Source organism: Simochromis diagramma, unplaced genomic scaffold, assembly GCF_900408965.1.
Source record: "Simochromis diagramma unplaced genomic scaffold, fSimDia1.1 OVJJ01000159.1, whole genome shotgun sequence".
In the NCBI taxonomy this organism is placed as follows: domain Eukaryota; kingdom Metazoa; phylum Chordata; class Actinopteri; order Cichliformes; family Cichlidae; genus Simochromis; species Simochromis diagramma.
Genome location: NW_024387197.1, coordinates 171,758 through 187,030, shown reverse-complemented (window position 1 = coordinate 187,030; position 15,273 = coordinate 171,758). Strand labels below are relative to the sequence as shown.

Sequence of the window (15,273 nt, the reverse complement as noted above, 5' to 3'; positions counted from 1 at the left end):
TAAGCTTAGCAGGTTGTCTAGATGTCTCCTGCTACCTTAACTCTAGCTGCTGCATTGGGATTGGCACAACACAAGACTGGCTCCATTATTGATCCTGTCAGCCTTTCTGTTTACACTGCAGTGTACAACCTGCCAGACTCACAAGGTGGCAGAATACTCCACCTCAGTGCTGAGTCCAATTACAATGCTTGGTTATTTATTGTAATGTGTAACAGTTGATTGTTTTACTGCGCTTTTGTAGAGTGTTGCAATGGAGGAAAACCCGTATCTTGTGACCCCATAGTCCCCGTAGCACAATTTTGGAGGTCTTTCACAAAGTGACCACAAGCACTCTGCTCACTGTGAGTTTTCTACTGTGGCTCAGGAGATAGAGTTAGTATCTTGGCAAGATACTAACTCTAAGTTGCAGTATGAAAGTGTATGAAAAAATTAGAGTGCGCTTTCTAACATTCACAAAGGCAAACTTTAAGACTGGCTCTATGATGGAGATCAGGGCCCGTATCCCTAAAGAATCTTTGTGCAAAAAGTGGCTCCTAGCGGCCAAATTCTAAGAAAATTCTCAGAGTCATGACGTTTTCTTAGAATTTCCCCTAAAAGTGACACGACAATCCCAGTTAATATAAAAGCTATTCCTCAAGATTCCTAGCGCTTAAAAGGGCTCCTAAGGTGAGATCTGCTAAGAGCAGGGAAGAGGACTTTTAGTGGCTTAGGAGTTCCCCTAAGCAGCTGCACAAAATGGCCAACAGAAGAGGCAGGAGAGAGGTCCTGCAAACACTGGATGACAGGGAATTATTGAGACACTACAGATTGGATCGTGCAGGAATCATGTTTGTGGTGGATCTCCTTAGAGATGCAATTACTTCACCAACTCGACGCCACAACGCTATTACACCAGAGACTAAAGTAATCACAACCCTGAGGTATTTGGCAACCGGGAAAATGCAGCAGTGATGACTTGGGTCTGTCCCAATCCTCCATCAGCAGTCATCACCCAAACACTGACAGCTTTGTCACAACCTAATATTGTGACACAATTTGTTTCATTCCCGCTGGATGCCCGCACTTTACACACACATAAAAGGGCATTTATGGACATTGCAGGATTCCCTGGCATTGTGGGTGTAATTGATGGAACACGTGAGAATAATTGCACCATCAGAGGACGAGGCTGTCTTTGTTAACAGGAGGAATTTCCACAGCATCAATGTGCAAATAGTGTTCAGTGCGGCCTGTAAGATTTTGGACATTGTGGCTAAACGGCCAGGCTCCACACATGATGCGAGAATGCTCTCTGAGAGTGGCATCAGACAGCTTTTTGAGAGACGCTATGTGCCAGCTAATTACCACTTGTTAGGGGACAGTGGCTACCCATGCAAACCATGGCTCCTTACACCTTACCTCCAGCCACGCCAAGGGCCCCAACTAAACTATAACAGGTAAGCCAAACAATACAAAAATCATGGAAATGAAATGCAAGCAATATGTTAGAGCATCCAAGTAGTGCAATCTTTCCATCAAATAATTAAAGGTCTCTGTATTCTATTGTAGGGCCCACAAGACAACAAGAGCGGTGGTGGAGCGTGGCATAGGCCAGCTTAAGAGGCGCTTTCATGTTCCCCCCAGAGCGGTGCGGCTGAGGCCTGAAAAAGTCAGCAAAGTCATCATAGCCTGTGCAATATTACACAATATTTGCAAGGTTAGACAGATTGCAGAACCTCTGGAGGATGGCGATGAGGATGAAGACAATGATGAGGATGGTGGTGAAGAAGATATTTACATTCCACAAGGGAACCTAGCCCAGAGTGGACTACCTTACAGGGCAAACTTCACAAATTTACATTTCAGGCAAGCTGTAGCCCCATGTCTTTTGAGAACTTGTGATGGTATTAAGAACTACCACAGTTTTACTGCACATCACCTGCAATTGTTAAATGCAAGACACAGAACACAATCTGTAAATGGTTTATTTTTTAGGTGTTCAATTTTAAGGCGGTAGTACTCCTCCTGAAGGGAAAGGACTTTTTTTTGTTGTTCAAACACATCAATTGTGAGTTGCAATCTGCTCTCCTGCAGGGATGCTGACGGAGCAGGTGCTGCGGATGGGAATGGTGTTTGATCCGCCGGGCTATCCTGAGTAGCAGCTGCAGATGGTTCAGGCGGCAATCTCATCGTCAAACTTGATGGGCCCGGTTCTTGTGATGGCTCCATGCTACAGAAATACATAGGCCTAGTTTAATTATTGTTTTTATTAAATTAATTTAATACAATTAGTATGGATAACACATGAAATGGCTTCTGCAATTAATAAACACTGTAGATATGAATAACCCTGTGTCCTACCTGTGCTGCACTTCAAGGGCCTGCATCATTGATGTGTCAATGCCTGTTGGCAGCCCAGTGACACTGACCTCAGAGTGTCCCAGGACTTGAAAGACAGTGTCGCCCACCTGGGACAGCCGCTTTGCAGGTGGTCCACCCCCTAGAAAGAAACAGTCAATGAACACAGTACTTAGGCATGTAAATTAACTTTGCCAGCAGGCGCAAGTTGCCAGATTATGTGGTAGGCTATAATATTTTGCTCACCTGTGAGTGAGGATTCCCGCTTGTGTGCTGCAATCTCATCTTTTGCCTTGGACTGCAGCACATATCACCTTATCTCACAACCGTCGCCTGTCCGCACCACCAGTGGAAAAGAGGCATTGATTATTTGGGATATTGTGTCCCAGGCGCGTCTCTTGCCTTGGCTAGTGACAGTTGGGCCAAATTTTCCTCGTAACATACCTTTATGTTCGTTCACCAATTGGGCCAGCAACAAACCTTGCTCCTCAGTCCAGTTCGGCTTGCGAGTCCTTTTTTTCTCCATTTTCTGTGTTTGTAGAATATTTGTTAACAAGCCTTTATAAATAGACCAGCCAGCAATCACAGACATTGATGAAAGCTGAGCCGTGTTACCCTCGTTAAGACCACACTGGACTTGTAACGTTGTGATTTCTACTTCATTAAGGACAGCCCCTTGAGATAGGCCATCTTGTTTTCAATGGGGTCCATATGGGAGTGAAAGTACAAAATATGCCAGCTAGGATATTAATATGAGCAAATAAGACACGAATCATTATTTGAACAGGGTGTAATGAGTTTAAGTTTTCACATATTTTAGATTCTAATGTTAGGCTATAACCCCTACAGCTTACTATTCATTTTCCAGATATTTTCTTGAATGTGAAATATTATTCACAATTACAGTCAGCATAAGATTAGAGTGTATAATTATGTTTATTGATTTGAGGGTACATCCTTTGCTCATTATCACCAAAAGCCATTTCCATCAAACTTGTAGGATCAACCAATCACGGCTTTTGAAATGATGACTCATACCTAGCAACGGGGTCAACCACACCTCCTCACTAAGATAGGATTTTCCATCCATTCCTTGCTCAACTCCTGGCAAGGAATTTTTAGGTTAAGTTAGGAGCTCTCTGAGAGGATTCTCAGAATCTTTAGGGATACGGGCCCAGGATAGCAGCCTTTGATACTCGAGTAATTAACATAATTTTAAAATGCTTTAATTAGCCATTCATCTTAAATAGTAGCCTAAGTGAGGAACACGAGTCATTATGTTGTGTATTCATTCAGCATATTTAACAAATTCAGTAATACTGAAGCTCCAGTTTTTCAGTGCTGTCAGCAGATGTACTGTGCTCCATCTGTCAACAACCACCTCTGCTATATCAAGTAAAAACACAAAAGGACCAGCAAAATGATGAATGGATTGAACAGTGTAATGACATCAGTTTTATTATTAAATGTTAAAATATGGAAGATGATGGTAAACACTACTGCTTTTCGCTCTCTCATTTGTTACGTCCCCAGGCTAGTCTAGGGGTTAGAAGGGACCAACATAAAGGTAAATAGTGAAGGAGGAGCCAAGATGGTAGGTTAAAAGGTGTATTTCTTGCTAGAAATTCTAATTCAGTTCTAGTTCAGACTGAGGGTTAACTTCAGGGAGAGGTGAGACCAACATAGCAAACAAAACATCCCTGATATGAAAATAAAAGGAACTTACCTAACACAAAGAAAACAAAATATACAACCTGTAACAAGTGCCACCTGGCAGTTTGTTGCTCTCTGCCAGGTGATTGGCTGAAGAGCTGTGAAAAGGTAGTGAGTGTGTGGGGGTAAGTCAGCGCTCTTCTGTGGAAAAAACCAGAGGCAATTAATTCACTCAGGTGCGAGTGGGTATACTGTCGTGTGACCACGAATTTTAATAGAAGAATTGATCAAGCCCTAGATCGACTGCGCGCAGGGAAACTGATCAATATTCTGTGCTGTCTCTGCTGTAGTTTTTTCGTTCTTTTGATTGATTTGTAATTTTGTTTTGGTTAGTCCGTCCAGCCGTAAAGGGGGTTATTGATTGGGAGTGAGTTGTGTAAGGGCGGATTAACATCCCTTTTTGCTTTTTGTTTGTGCCACTTCCCTTTATATCCCAGATTGCAGGTCATGCATTCCCAGCTGTGCTGAGACCCGAATTGTTTGCAGTGTGTGCCACAGATAAATTGATTGCAGTGTCACTAAACGGGGTGTGACGGTTTGCAGTGTTGTTATTTTTTTGCACCGTTTGTGTGGTAAGTCTCATGTGCAGCTGGGATATCAGCAGGACGTGTTTTAAGTTCTGTCTGAAAATAACTGGGAAATTGTATGTTTAATTAATGTAATAACTAAATTATCAATTTATTTCCTTGCCCCTTTTACTCGTACCTTGTCCTCGGTTACAAACCTATAACCTACCTAACATCACATAAACAGGAGAAAACAGGGAATCAAAACAAAAGGCAGCTCTCCCCTGGTGTTGGCCAGAGGGGCCGATGGCGCGATATGGCAGCCTCGCTTCTGTCAGTCTGCTCCAGGGCAGCTGTGGCTACAACTGTAGCTTGCCTCCACCAGTGTATGAATGTGAGAGTGAATGAATAGTGGTATTGTAAAGCGCTTTGGGTGCCTTGAAAAGCGCTATATAAATCCAATCCATTATTATTATTATTATTATTATTATTACAAGCAGTCTGAACTCGGAAACACAAAATGCACATACAAGTCAAAAAGGCCAGGGGGCCCAGAAAAACTGCTCCACAGGCATTAAGTAGTGCTCTGCTGATTGGCAATTAGGTGGATTCTGTGAGCAGCATCCAATCAGGACAGAGGAGGTGGAACCTAGACAGAACATAGGGCATTAGTTCATAAAGGAAAACCAACATCCTCCTGAACACATTTTAAATGGAATCTCATTGAAGTTTGGCCTTTAACAGTGTAGGGTATACCCTAACAGCTGTAGACTAAGAGCTGATTTAGGCTTCTGCAGGGACTCTGTAGAGACTCCCACATAACCTATATGATGTACAGCAATTGTTGCTTTTTGTTTACTTTGTATGGAAAAAGGTTTGCAACTTGTACAGAAGTTCTCTTGTGCAGTCCTCTGAAGATACAACACCTCAGTCTTATCAGAAGAGTTTTTGGTTATATTAAAAGTATATAGATTCTCCTTTGGCTTCCTCTCATTTATCTGAATTGCAGTGATGTTTTCAGGCTGGATCATTGATCCAGTAGTTGCAGAATGTTGTTTTTTACTGCAGTGAACAAGCTGCATCTTTCTATATAATTTAAAGCACATTGCTGATAGGTCACCAAGCAACTGCAACATCACAATGATTTGAATTTAGTAAATCTATCCCATAGCACATAAAAATTAAATCAATCTTATTTTCTTATATTTTACTCTTGTGAACCAAAGTCATTTCTCATCTCATGTCCTCCTCCTTGTTAAGGATTAGGGGGAGGAAATTCCATGATCTGTGCAATTTTATTATACAGATTGTTTGTATGCCAGTGATCCATTACAATAATTTATGGGATAGCGTTTTCTCCTCCTCTTTCATAAATGATGCTCCAGTGTTTCCTATGCTAATGGAAGCACTGAAGCTCCTTTATTTTGTATTTAAAGAATAGAGATAGAGAAACAGCTCTTATTATTGCTACCACACAGATACCTCTGGCTCACCTTTCTCTCAGTTAGGAACCTTCTGAACCAAAATGGACTGTGTAAAAAAAGTAAGTGGAAATGCATATGAGGGTTTGAAGGGACTGAACAGGCCGATCCCAATAGTTGCCACTGGATCAGTGTGACATGGTTACCTTTCCAGGGAGGTGTCCGTTGGGATATGCAGTAGGTTATTTCAGAGGGGTTTGTGGTTGTGATGTACAAATGATGCAGATTTAACACTGAAGTATGAATGCACAATTAAATCTTCTCAAGAAGAAGGTATTCATTGTCTGCAGTTGCTTTTAGTTTTTCAGCTGTTTGTCTCTATGGCCACAGTTATCAAATGGACTGGTTCCTATATTTTCTAGTCTGAGCACTCCCCAAAAGTTGAGTCTCTTCATCTGGATACAGTATTTTCAGTGGAACGTTTCGTCACTCGTCCAAGTGACTTCCTCAGTCTCCGCTGACTGCAAGTTTCCCAAACCTTATAAACAGTACATTTGCATAATGACTGACTTTGCATAATAACTAGCACCACTGAATTGAGTTCCTTGATCATTAATATGCAAATTCTTATGACATCAACAACAACTGATCAAAGACCACTGATCAATGGCCATGAGTACCATATACAGAGAGTTGTGGAATGGCTGCAATCACAGCATTGTAAGATGGTGACAGATGTACCGTTAGGCCCCCTCCTTGATTCAGAGATGGTCTTTCCCTTTTCACGTAAATGGCCTCTTTGACTCCCTTCTCAAACCAACGTTCCTCCCTGTACAGGATCTGTACATCCTTATCGCTGAAAGAGTGTCCACTGTAGGTGTAAATTGACTGAGTCCTAGCCTGACGAGTTGGCTGTTCTGTGTTCTGCCGTCCGCTTTGCCAGAGGTTGTTTGGTTTCCCTAATGTATGGCAGTCCTCCTGGCACTTAACAGTGTACACTATATTACTCTATTTGTGTCGGGCGACCCGATCCTTGCGGTGGACCAATTTTTGGTGCAGCGTGTTTTGGGGTTTAAAAGCCACAGAGATGCAGTGTTTAGAAAAAATGCGTCTCAACTGTTCCGATACTCTTGACACATACGGGATTACTAGGTTTTTGTTTAGGCAGCAGTTGTCCTTCTCTCCTGGATCGGCTGGAGCTTTCTTTAAGTGTCTTTAGGTGTCAAATAAACAATCTTGAATGTACCCAGCTTTAACAAATGTCCGGCTGGGATAACCACATTTATTCAGGGCCTTCTTAATGTGATGTTCTTCTGATTCCCTGGCCGCTGTGTCTGTGGGGATGGTGTTCGCTCTGTGTTGTAGCGTCCTCATGACACTCAGTCTATGCTCCAGTAGATGATGAGAGTCAAACCTTAAATACGTATGCGTAGGTTTATGGTACACATCACCTTTTAGATGTCCCCCATTACTGATGGAAATCTCATAGTCTAAGAATGCTAACATGTCACTTTTCATATCCTCTCTGGTGAATTTGATGTGTTGGTCCACAGAGTTAATTTGATCTGTGAATTTTGGTAAGTCCTGAGACTTGATTTTCACCCAGGTGTCATCCACATACCTAAACCAATGACTTGGTGGTGTTCCAGGGTAGGATAACAAAGCCCTCTTTTCCACTTCTTTGATGGCCTGTCCCAGCAATGCAAAACCCCAGCATCCAACATTAGCACGGAGGAGATGAAGGCACTCATAAGTAGTCCTGGACTCAGCAGCTCCACAGTAGTTTTTCAGTTGCACATACAGGTAATTTTCAAATTCAGCACCTTGATCATGATGCGCTCGTGCTGGGAAGCCAAATCTTAGAGCATAGTCATGAAAGATTTTGCATGCAGCAGTTTTACCTGATTTGGAAGTTGTAGCCTGGGCAAAGAGTGTAAAATGGTCAATGACTACAATAATGGTCAAAGGAGCTTGCAAAGAAAAGCGTCTGGACTTCTTTAAGTTACTTGAAGACGTTTCACCTCTTATCCGAGAAGCTTCTTCAGTTCTAAGGTCAAATGGTGGAGAGTCCCAGATATAAACCTAGTGGGAGTATCCCCCCACAGAGGGACAAAAGGACCCCCTGATGATCCTCTAATCGCCTGAGCCAAGGTGTGAAATTGGGTGTCGGTCCCAATCAGCCAGAGTTTCGGTTGAGTTCATTGTGAAACCTGGCCCCACCTTATCATGCAAATTCCTGAGATCAGATGGCCCAGGATGTGAGTGGGCGTTAAGGCGTCTGGGAAGGGATCTCAAAACTGGATTATAGATGGCAGAGAGTTGGTGTCGTAAACCACCGCCTCTGTTCAAAGATGGTCGCTCACAGTGGACATAGATGGCTTCTTTCACTCCTCTTTCAAACCATCTGTCCTCTCTGTCCAAAATGTGAACATTGGCATCCTCGAAAGAGTGTCCTTTATCCTTAAGATGCAGATGGACAGCTGAGTCTTGTCCTGTGGAGCTGGCTCTTCTGAGTTGTGCCATGCGCTTGTGAAGTGGCTGTTTGGTCTCTCCAATGTAGAGGTCTGGGCGTTCCTCGCTGCACTGTACAGCATACACCACATTGTTAAGTCTGTGTTTTGTCTTTCGGGTGAACCAGTTTTTGTCTGAGCGTGTTGCTGGGTCTGAAATGCACCGGGATGTCATGCTTGGAGAAAACCCTCCTGAGTTTTTCTGATACACCGGCTACATAGGGGATGACAATGTTGTTGCGTCTGTCCTTCTTATCCTCCCTCGCTGGTGTCTGATCTTCTTTTCTGTGCCTCTTTGCTGACTTTAAGAACGCCCATTTAGGATAGCCGCACGTTTTGAGTGCTTCCTTTACATGTGTGTGTTCCTTCTTTTTTCCTTCAGGCTTAGAGGGAACATGTTCTGCCCGGTGGTGTAGGGTCCTAATTACTCCAAGTTTGTGTTCCAAAGGGTGATGGGAGTCAAAGAGGAGGTACTGGTCCGTGTGTGTGGGCTTCCGGTAAACTTCGATGTTGAGGTTGCCATTCTCTTCAATGTGCACAGCGCAGTCCAGGAAAGGCAAACAGTTGTCCTTTGTGTCTTCCCTGGTGAACTTGATGTTTTTATCCACAGCGTTAATGTGTGCAGTGAAGGATTCCACTTCTTGTGTCTTGATTTTGACCCAGGTGTCGTCTACATATCTGTACCAGTGGCTGGGTACTCATCCTTGGTAATCTGTAGTGTTTAAACACTACAGCCACTGGTCTGTACCAGTGGCTGTAGTGTCCATCTGCATCTTAAGGATAAAGGACACTCTTTCGAGGATGCCAATGTTCACATTTTGGACAGAGAGGACAGGTGGTTTGAAAGAGGAGTGAAAGAAGCCATCTATGTCCACTGTGAGCGACCATCTTTGAACAGAGACGGTGGTTTACGACACCAACTCTCTGCCATCTATAATCCAGTTTTGAGATCCCTTCCCAGACGCCTTAACGCCCACTCACATCCTGGGCCATCTGATCTCAGGAATTCGCATGATAAGGTGGGGCCAGGTTTCACAATGAACTCAACCGAAACTCTGGCTGATTGGGACCGACACCCAATTTCACACCTTGGCTCAGGCGATTAGAGGATCATCAGGGGGTCCTTTTGTCCCTCTGTGGGGGGATACTCCCACTAGGTTTATATCTGGGACTCTCCACCATTTGACCTTAGAACTGAAGAAGCTTCTCGGATGAGAGGTGAAACGTCTTCAAGTAACTTAAAGAAGTCCAGACGCTTTTCTTTGCAATCTCCTTTGACTATGATGACCTGGATGACTGAGAACCTTCACAGACATATTGACTACAATAATGTATTCATAACTGGCCTTGCACTTTTCAAGGTGTGGGAAATCAATTGATATGAGTTCAAAAGGTTGAGTATTGACAATATTAGTCAGTGGAGCTCTGATCTCATGACATGGCTTCTTCTATTCAATTCAATTCAATTTTATTTTATTTATATAGAGCCAAATCACAACAAAAGTCGCCTCAAGGTGCTTCATAGATACAGAGAAAAACCCAACAATCATATGACCCCCAATGAGCAAGCACTTTGGCAACAGTGGGAAGGAAAAACTCCCTTTTAAAAGGAAGAAACCTCCGGCACAACCAGGCTCAGGGAGGGGCGGCCATCTGCTGCGGCCGGTTGGGGTGAGAGAAGGAAGACAGGATAAAAGACATGCTGTGGAAGAGAGACAGAGGTTAATAACAGATATGATTCAATGCAGAGAGGTCTATTAACACATAGTGAGTGAGAAAGGTGACTGGAAAGGGAAAAACTCAATGCATCATGGGAATCCCCGGCAGCCTACGTCTATTGCAGCATAACTAAGGGAGGATTCAGGGTCACCTGGTCCAGCCCTAACTATATGCTTTAGCAAAAAGGAAAGTTTTAAGCCTAATCTTGAAAGTAGAGATAGTGTCTGTCTCCCAAATCCAAACTGGAAGCTGGTTCCACAGAAGAGCGGCCTGAAAACTGAAGCCTCTCCCTCCCATTCTACTTTTAAATACTCTAGGAACAACAAGTAGGCCTGCAGAGCGAGAGCGAAGTGCTCTAATAGGGTGATATGGTACTACAAGGTCATTAAGATATGATGGGGCCTGATTATTTAAGACCTTGTATGTGAGGAGCAGGATTTTGAATTCAATTCTGGATTTAACAGGAAGCCAAAACAGGAGAAATATGCTCTCTCTTTTTAGTCCCTGTCAGGACTCTTGCTGCAGCATTTTGGATTAGCTGAAGGCTTTTCAGTGAGTTTTTAGGACATCCTGATAATAATGAATTGCAATAGTCCAGCCTGGAAGTAATAAATGCATGAACTACTTTTTCAGCGTCACTCTGTGACAGGATATTTCTAACTTTAGAGATGTTGCGCAAATGGAAGAAAGCAGTCTTACATATTTGTTTAATATGTGCGTTGAAGGACATATCCTGGTCAAAAATGACTCCAAGGTTCCTCACAGCGTCACTGGAGGCCAGGGTAATGTCATCCAGAGTAAGAATCTGGTTAGACACCATATTTCTAAGATTTTCAGGGCCGAGTACAATAACCTCAGTTTTATCTGAATTAAGAAGCAGAAAGTTAGCGGCCATCCAGGTCTTTATGTCTTTAAGACATTCCTGCAGTTTAACTAATTGGTGTGTGTTATCTGGCTTCATAGATAGATAGAGCTGGTTGTCATCTGCATAGCAGTGAAAATTTATGCTGTCTTCTAATGATGCTGCCTAAGGGAAGCATGTATAGTGTAAACAGAATTGGTCCTAGCACTGAACTCTGTGGAACTCCATAATTAACCTCAGTGTGTGAAGAGGACTCTCCATTTACATGTACAAATTGGAGTCTATTAGATAGATATGATACAAACCACTGCAGTGCAGTACCTGTAATACCTACAGCATGTTCTAATCGCTCTAATAGGATATTATGGTCAACAGTATCGAATGCTGCACTGAGGTCTAGCAGGACAAGCACAGAGATGAGTCCACTGTCAGAGGCCATAAGAAGATCATTTGGAACCTTCACTAAAGCTGTTTCTGTGCTGTGATGAACTCTGAAACCTGACTGAAACTCTTCAAATAAACCATTCCTCTGCAGATGATCTGTTAGCTGTTTGACAACTACTCTTTCAAGGATTTTTGATATGAAAGGAAGGTTAGAGATTGGCCTATAATTAGCTAAGACTGCTGGGTCTAGAGATGGCTTTTTGAGTAAAGGTTTAACTACAGCCACCTTGAAGGCGCCGATTATTAGAGATAGGTTGATCATATTTAAGATCGAAGGATTAATTAATGGCAGGACTTCTTTGAGCAGTTTTGTAGGAATGGGGTCTAAAAGACACGTTGATGGTTTGGAGGAAGTAATTATTGAAGTTAACTCAGAAAGATCAATTGGAGAAAAAGAGTCTAACTTAACATCAATGGTACTAAGAGTAGCTGTAGATAATATTACATCCGTGGGATGATTATTGGTAATTTTTTCTCTAATGATAAAAATTTTATTTGTGAAGAAGTTCATGAAGTCATTACTAGTTAACGTTAAAGGGATGGTTGTCTCAAAAGAGCTCTGACTTTTTGTCAGCCTGGCTACAGTGCTGAAGAGAAACCTGGGGTTGTTCTTATTTTCTTCAATCAGTGACGAATAGTAAAATGTTCTGGCTTTGCGGAGGGCTTTCTTATAAAGCAACAAACTATTTCTCCAGGCTAAATGATGATCCTCTAAATTTGTGACACGCCATTTTCTCTCCAGCTTACGAGTCATCTGCTTTAGGGTACGTGTTTGAGAATTATACCACGGAGTCAGGTACTTCTGATTTGAGACCTTAGTTTTCACAGCCGCTACAGTATCCAGAGTTGTACGTAGTGAGGAGGTAAAATTATTAACAAGATAATCGACCTCTGTTGGAGTAGCGTTCGGATAGCTGCTCTGCTCTATGTTGGTACAGGGCATTGAAGATGATAACAGTGGGTGGATTATATTCTTAAACTTAGTTACATCACTTTCAGAAAGACATCTACTTTGATAAAGTCTACTCTCCACTACTGTGTAATCAATTATTGTAAATGTAAATGTTATCAGGAAATGATCAGACAGGAGAGGGTTTTCAGGAAACACTGTTAAATGTTCAGTTTCTATGCCATATGTTAAAACAAGATCTAGAGTGTGATTAAAGTGGTGGGTGGGTTCTTTTACATTTTGAGAGAAGCCAATTGAGTCTAATAACAGATTAAATGCCATGTTGAGGCTGTCATTTTTAGCATATACATGGATGTTAAAATCACCCACAATAATTATTTCTGAGCTGAGAACTAAATCAGATAAAAAGTCTGAGAAATCAGACAGAAACTCTGTGTAAGGCCCAGGTGGACGATAGACGATAACAAGTAAGACTGGTTTCTGAGTTTTATAGCTGGGGTGGACAAGGCTAAGCATCAGGCTTTCAAATGAATTAAAAGTCTCTCTTCTGTTTCATGCAAACATCTCATCTGTAGCACAACGTTGTGAACCTGTGTCCCACTGTGCTGTTCCCTTTACAGGCCTAGGTCTATGCCCTGGGTGGTATTTCTGTGCTGCTGCAGAAGGGTGCTGGTGGTAAAACGGGCTGCTGAGATGCTGGTGTTGAGTTTGAATGGTTTTTTTTTTTTATTTGGGTAACTTCAGCCCTCAAATCTTTTAGCAGCACCATGTCAGCATGCATTTCTTTTATATCTCTGAGAAGATCAGCGGGAAGGAGGAACTCTTTTCTGGGCTATGCTTCTCTTTCCCACTGGGGAATCATTAGACTGGACAGTATATACAGTAGCTACTCATGATGGAGCTGGATTTCCGTTTCATTTGTGACTGGGATATTTAGCTTCTCTAGCAACAATTCATCTGAAGTATTTGTTTGCAGTAGCTAAGGGATCATATTTTAGATACATACATTCAACCCCCTGAGAAGCAAGCAGGATTTTCTCTCATGTCCATTGTCCTGATCAAGAAATTGTTGGGCATCTCTCTACTACTCTGAACCTCAGAGATGAGTTGTTTCTATAACTCTGTGGCACTTTTCTCCTGGTAATGAGACCTGAGAAGATAAGTTAGGTAACTCCTTAACTGCAAGCCTGGTGTGATAGCACAAATTATAGCATCAGTCATTTCTGATTCTCGGTAGCCTTTATTGATCCCATTTTCAATTTGTCTGGTCAGACTGGAAAATGTGAGTCTGTCTTTTTGCCCAGGCTCTCCTATTTGACCTGATATCTTAAAATCTTTGCGCCACATGGAGCTGTTCGTGCTTTTGGAACAATATTTCTCACTGGGGTGCGAAGAGTTAAGCCAGGTTTCATGCTATTTCTCATCAAGTCAAGGGTGATTGACAAGAGGATTTCTCTTACAGGTCAGGGATGGTCCTCAAGCCAAACATTGCAGTGCCTCCAACTTTTGTGCTCTTAAACAGGGGGAAAAGTCAGGAGAGATGAATGAAGATGCTGATGTGCAGCTCTTGCTTTCACTCACCTGTGTTGAGTGTCAGTTACAAAAAAACACAACCAAAACCATATTTTCTCTGCAGACATTCTGGAATTAATTGATAAGCGATTTTCCAGCTTCGGTGCAAGGTTGTCTCTGGTCAACATTCTATATTGTGAATTCAATTTCTTGAGGGAATCTTTGGAATTCAGCCAGCAGCTGAAACACCACCCGGGTGTACATATCTGGTCGTCAAGTCTGACGTCACTAGCCGTGTCTGGGCCTAAACTCCGTTGCAGGTCCATATATCAAACAATCACTATGGCATTACTGAGAGTTGAAAAACTGTCTAAAGTCTTTCATCTTTAATAAAATGATCAGCGTTCTGCTCTACCAGGTGTAACAATTGAGTTTAACATCCAGGCATCCATGAAAACGGAATTTATGACATTTAACGGAGTTAGAAGTTAGCAGGACGTTAGCTCGCTAGCTTCTATCTAAATACAATATAGCATGTCCTGACTGCGGGGTTTTGGAAACAAATTAAAACGTACAGCTCTGTTATCACTTCCAACATACAGACAGAAAACTAAACAGCAGTGACATTTGTAGGGTTACTGAATGTAACCGAGGACAAGGGATGAGTAAATGGGGCAAAGAAATAAATTGATCATTTATTTATTACATGAGTTAGACATACAAATTCCCAGTCATTTCCAGACAGGACTTATAACACATCCTGCTGATATCCCAGCTGCACATGAGATTTACCTCACACCCCGCTTAGCGACACTGCAATCGTGGCACACACTGCAAACAATTCGGGTCTCAGCGCAGCTGGGAATCAGTGCTATGCATGGCCTGCAATATGGGAGATAAAGGGAAGAGGCACAAACAATTAAACAAAAAACAAAAAGGGATGTTAGTCCGCCCTTACACAACTTACTCTCAATCAATAACCCCCTTTACGGCTGGACGGACTATCCAAAACAAAATTACAAATCAATCAAAAGAACGAAAAAAGGACAGCAGAGACAGCACAGAATATTGATCAGTTTCCCTGCGCGCAGTCGATCTAGGGCTTGATCAATTCTTCTATTAAAATTCGTGGTCACACGACAGTATACCCACTCGCACCTGAGTGAATTAATTGCCTCTGGTTTTTTCCACAGAAGAGCGCTGACTTACCCCCACACACTCACTACCTTTTCACAGCTCTTCAGCCAATCACCTGGCAGAGAGCAACAAACTGCCAGGTGACACTTGTTACATGAAGTTTGGCTAGCTGGTATATAATGATGTGCTATGTGACCGCTAG

General features: G+C 42.4%; 1 protein-coding gene and 1 long non-coding RNA gene across 2 annotated transcripts; one reads left to right on the top strand and one right to left on the bottom strand.

The window, feature by feature from the left end:
• The first annotated feature begins 23 nt into the window (after positions 1–23).
• LOC120745299 (putative nuclease HARBI1) lies at positions 24–2,021 on the top strand. The gene is made up of 2 exons (XM_040050030.1): positions 24–1,436; positions 1,549–2,021. Exons 1-2 carry the CDS (start codon positions 1,129–1,131, stop codon positions 1,994–1,996), a joined length of 756 nt encoding a protein of 251 aa, XP_039905964.1. The 5' UTR covers positions 24–1,128; the 3' UTR covers positions 1,997–2,021.
• Positions 2,022–2,028: 7 nt separating this feature from the next.
• Positions 2,029–3,267, bottom strand: LOC120745302. Its single transcript, XR_005698607.1, has 4 exons — positions 2,782–3,267; positions 2,584–2,670; positions 2,341–2,479; positions 2,029–2,209 (listed from the first exon to the last, which is right to left on the bottom strand). It is a non-coding gene; the product is annotated as an uncharacterized LOC120745302 (long non-coding RNA).
• Between the last annotated feature and the right edge of the window lie 12,006 nt (positions 3,268–15,273).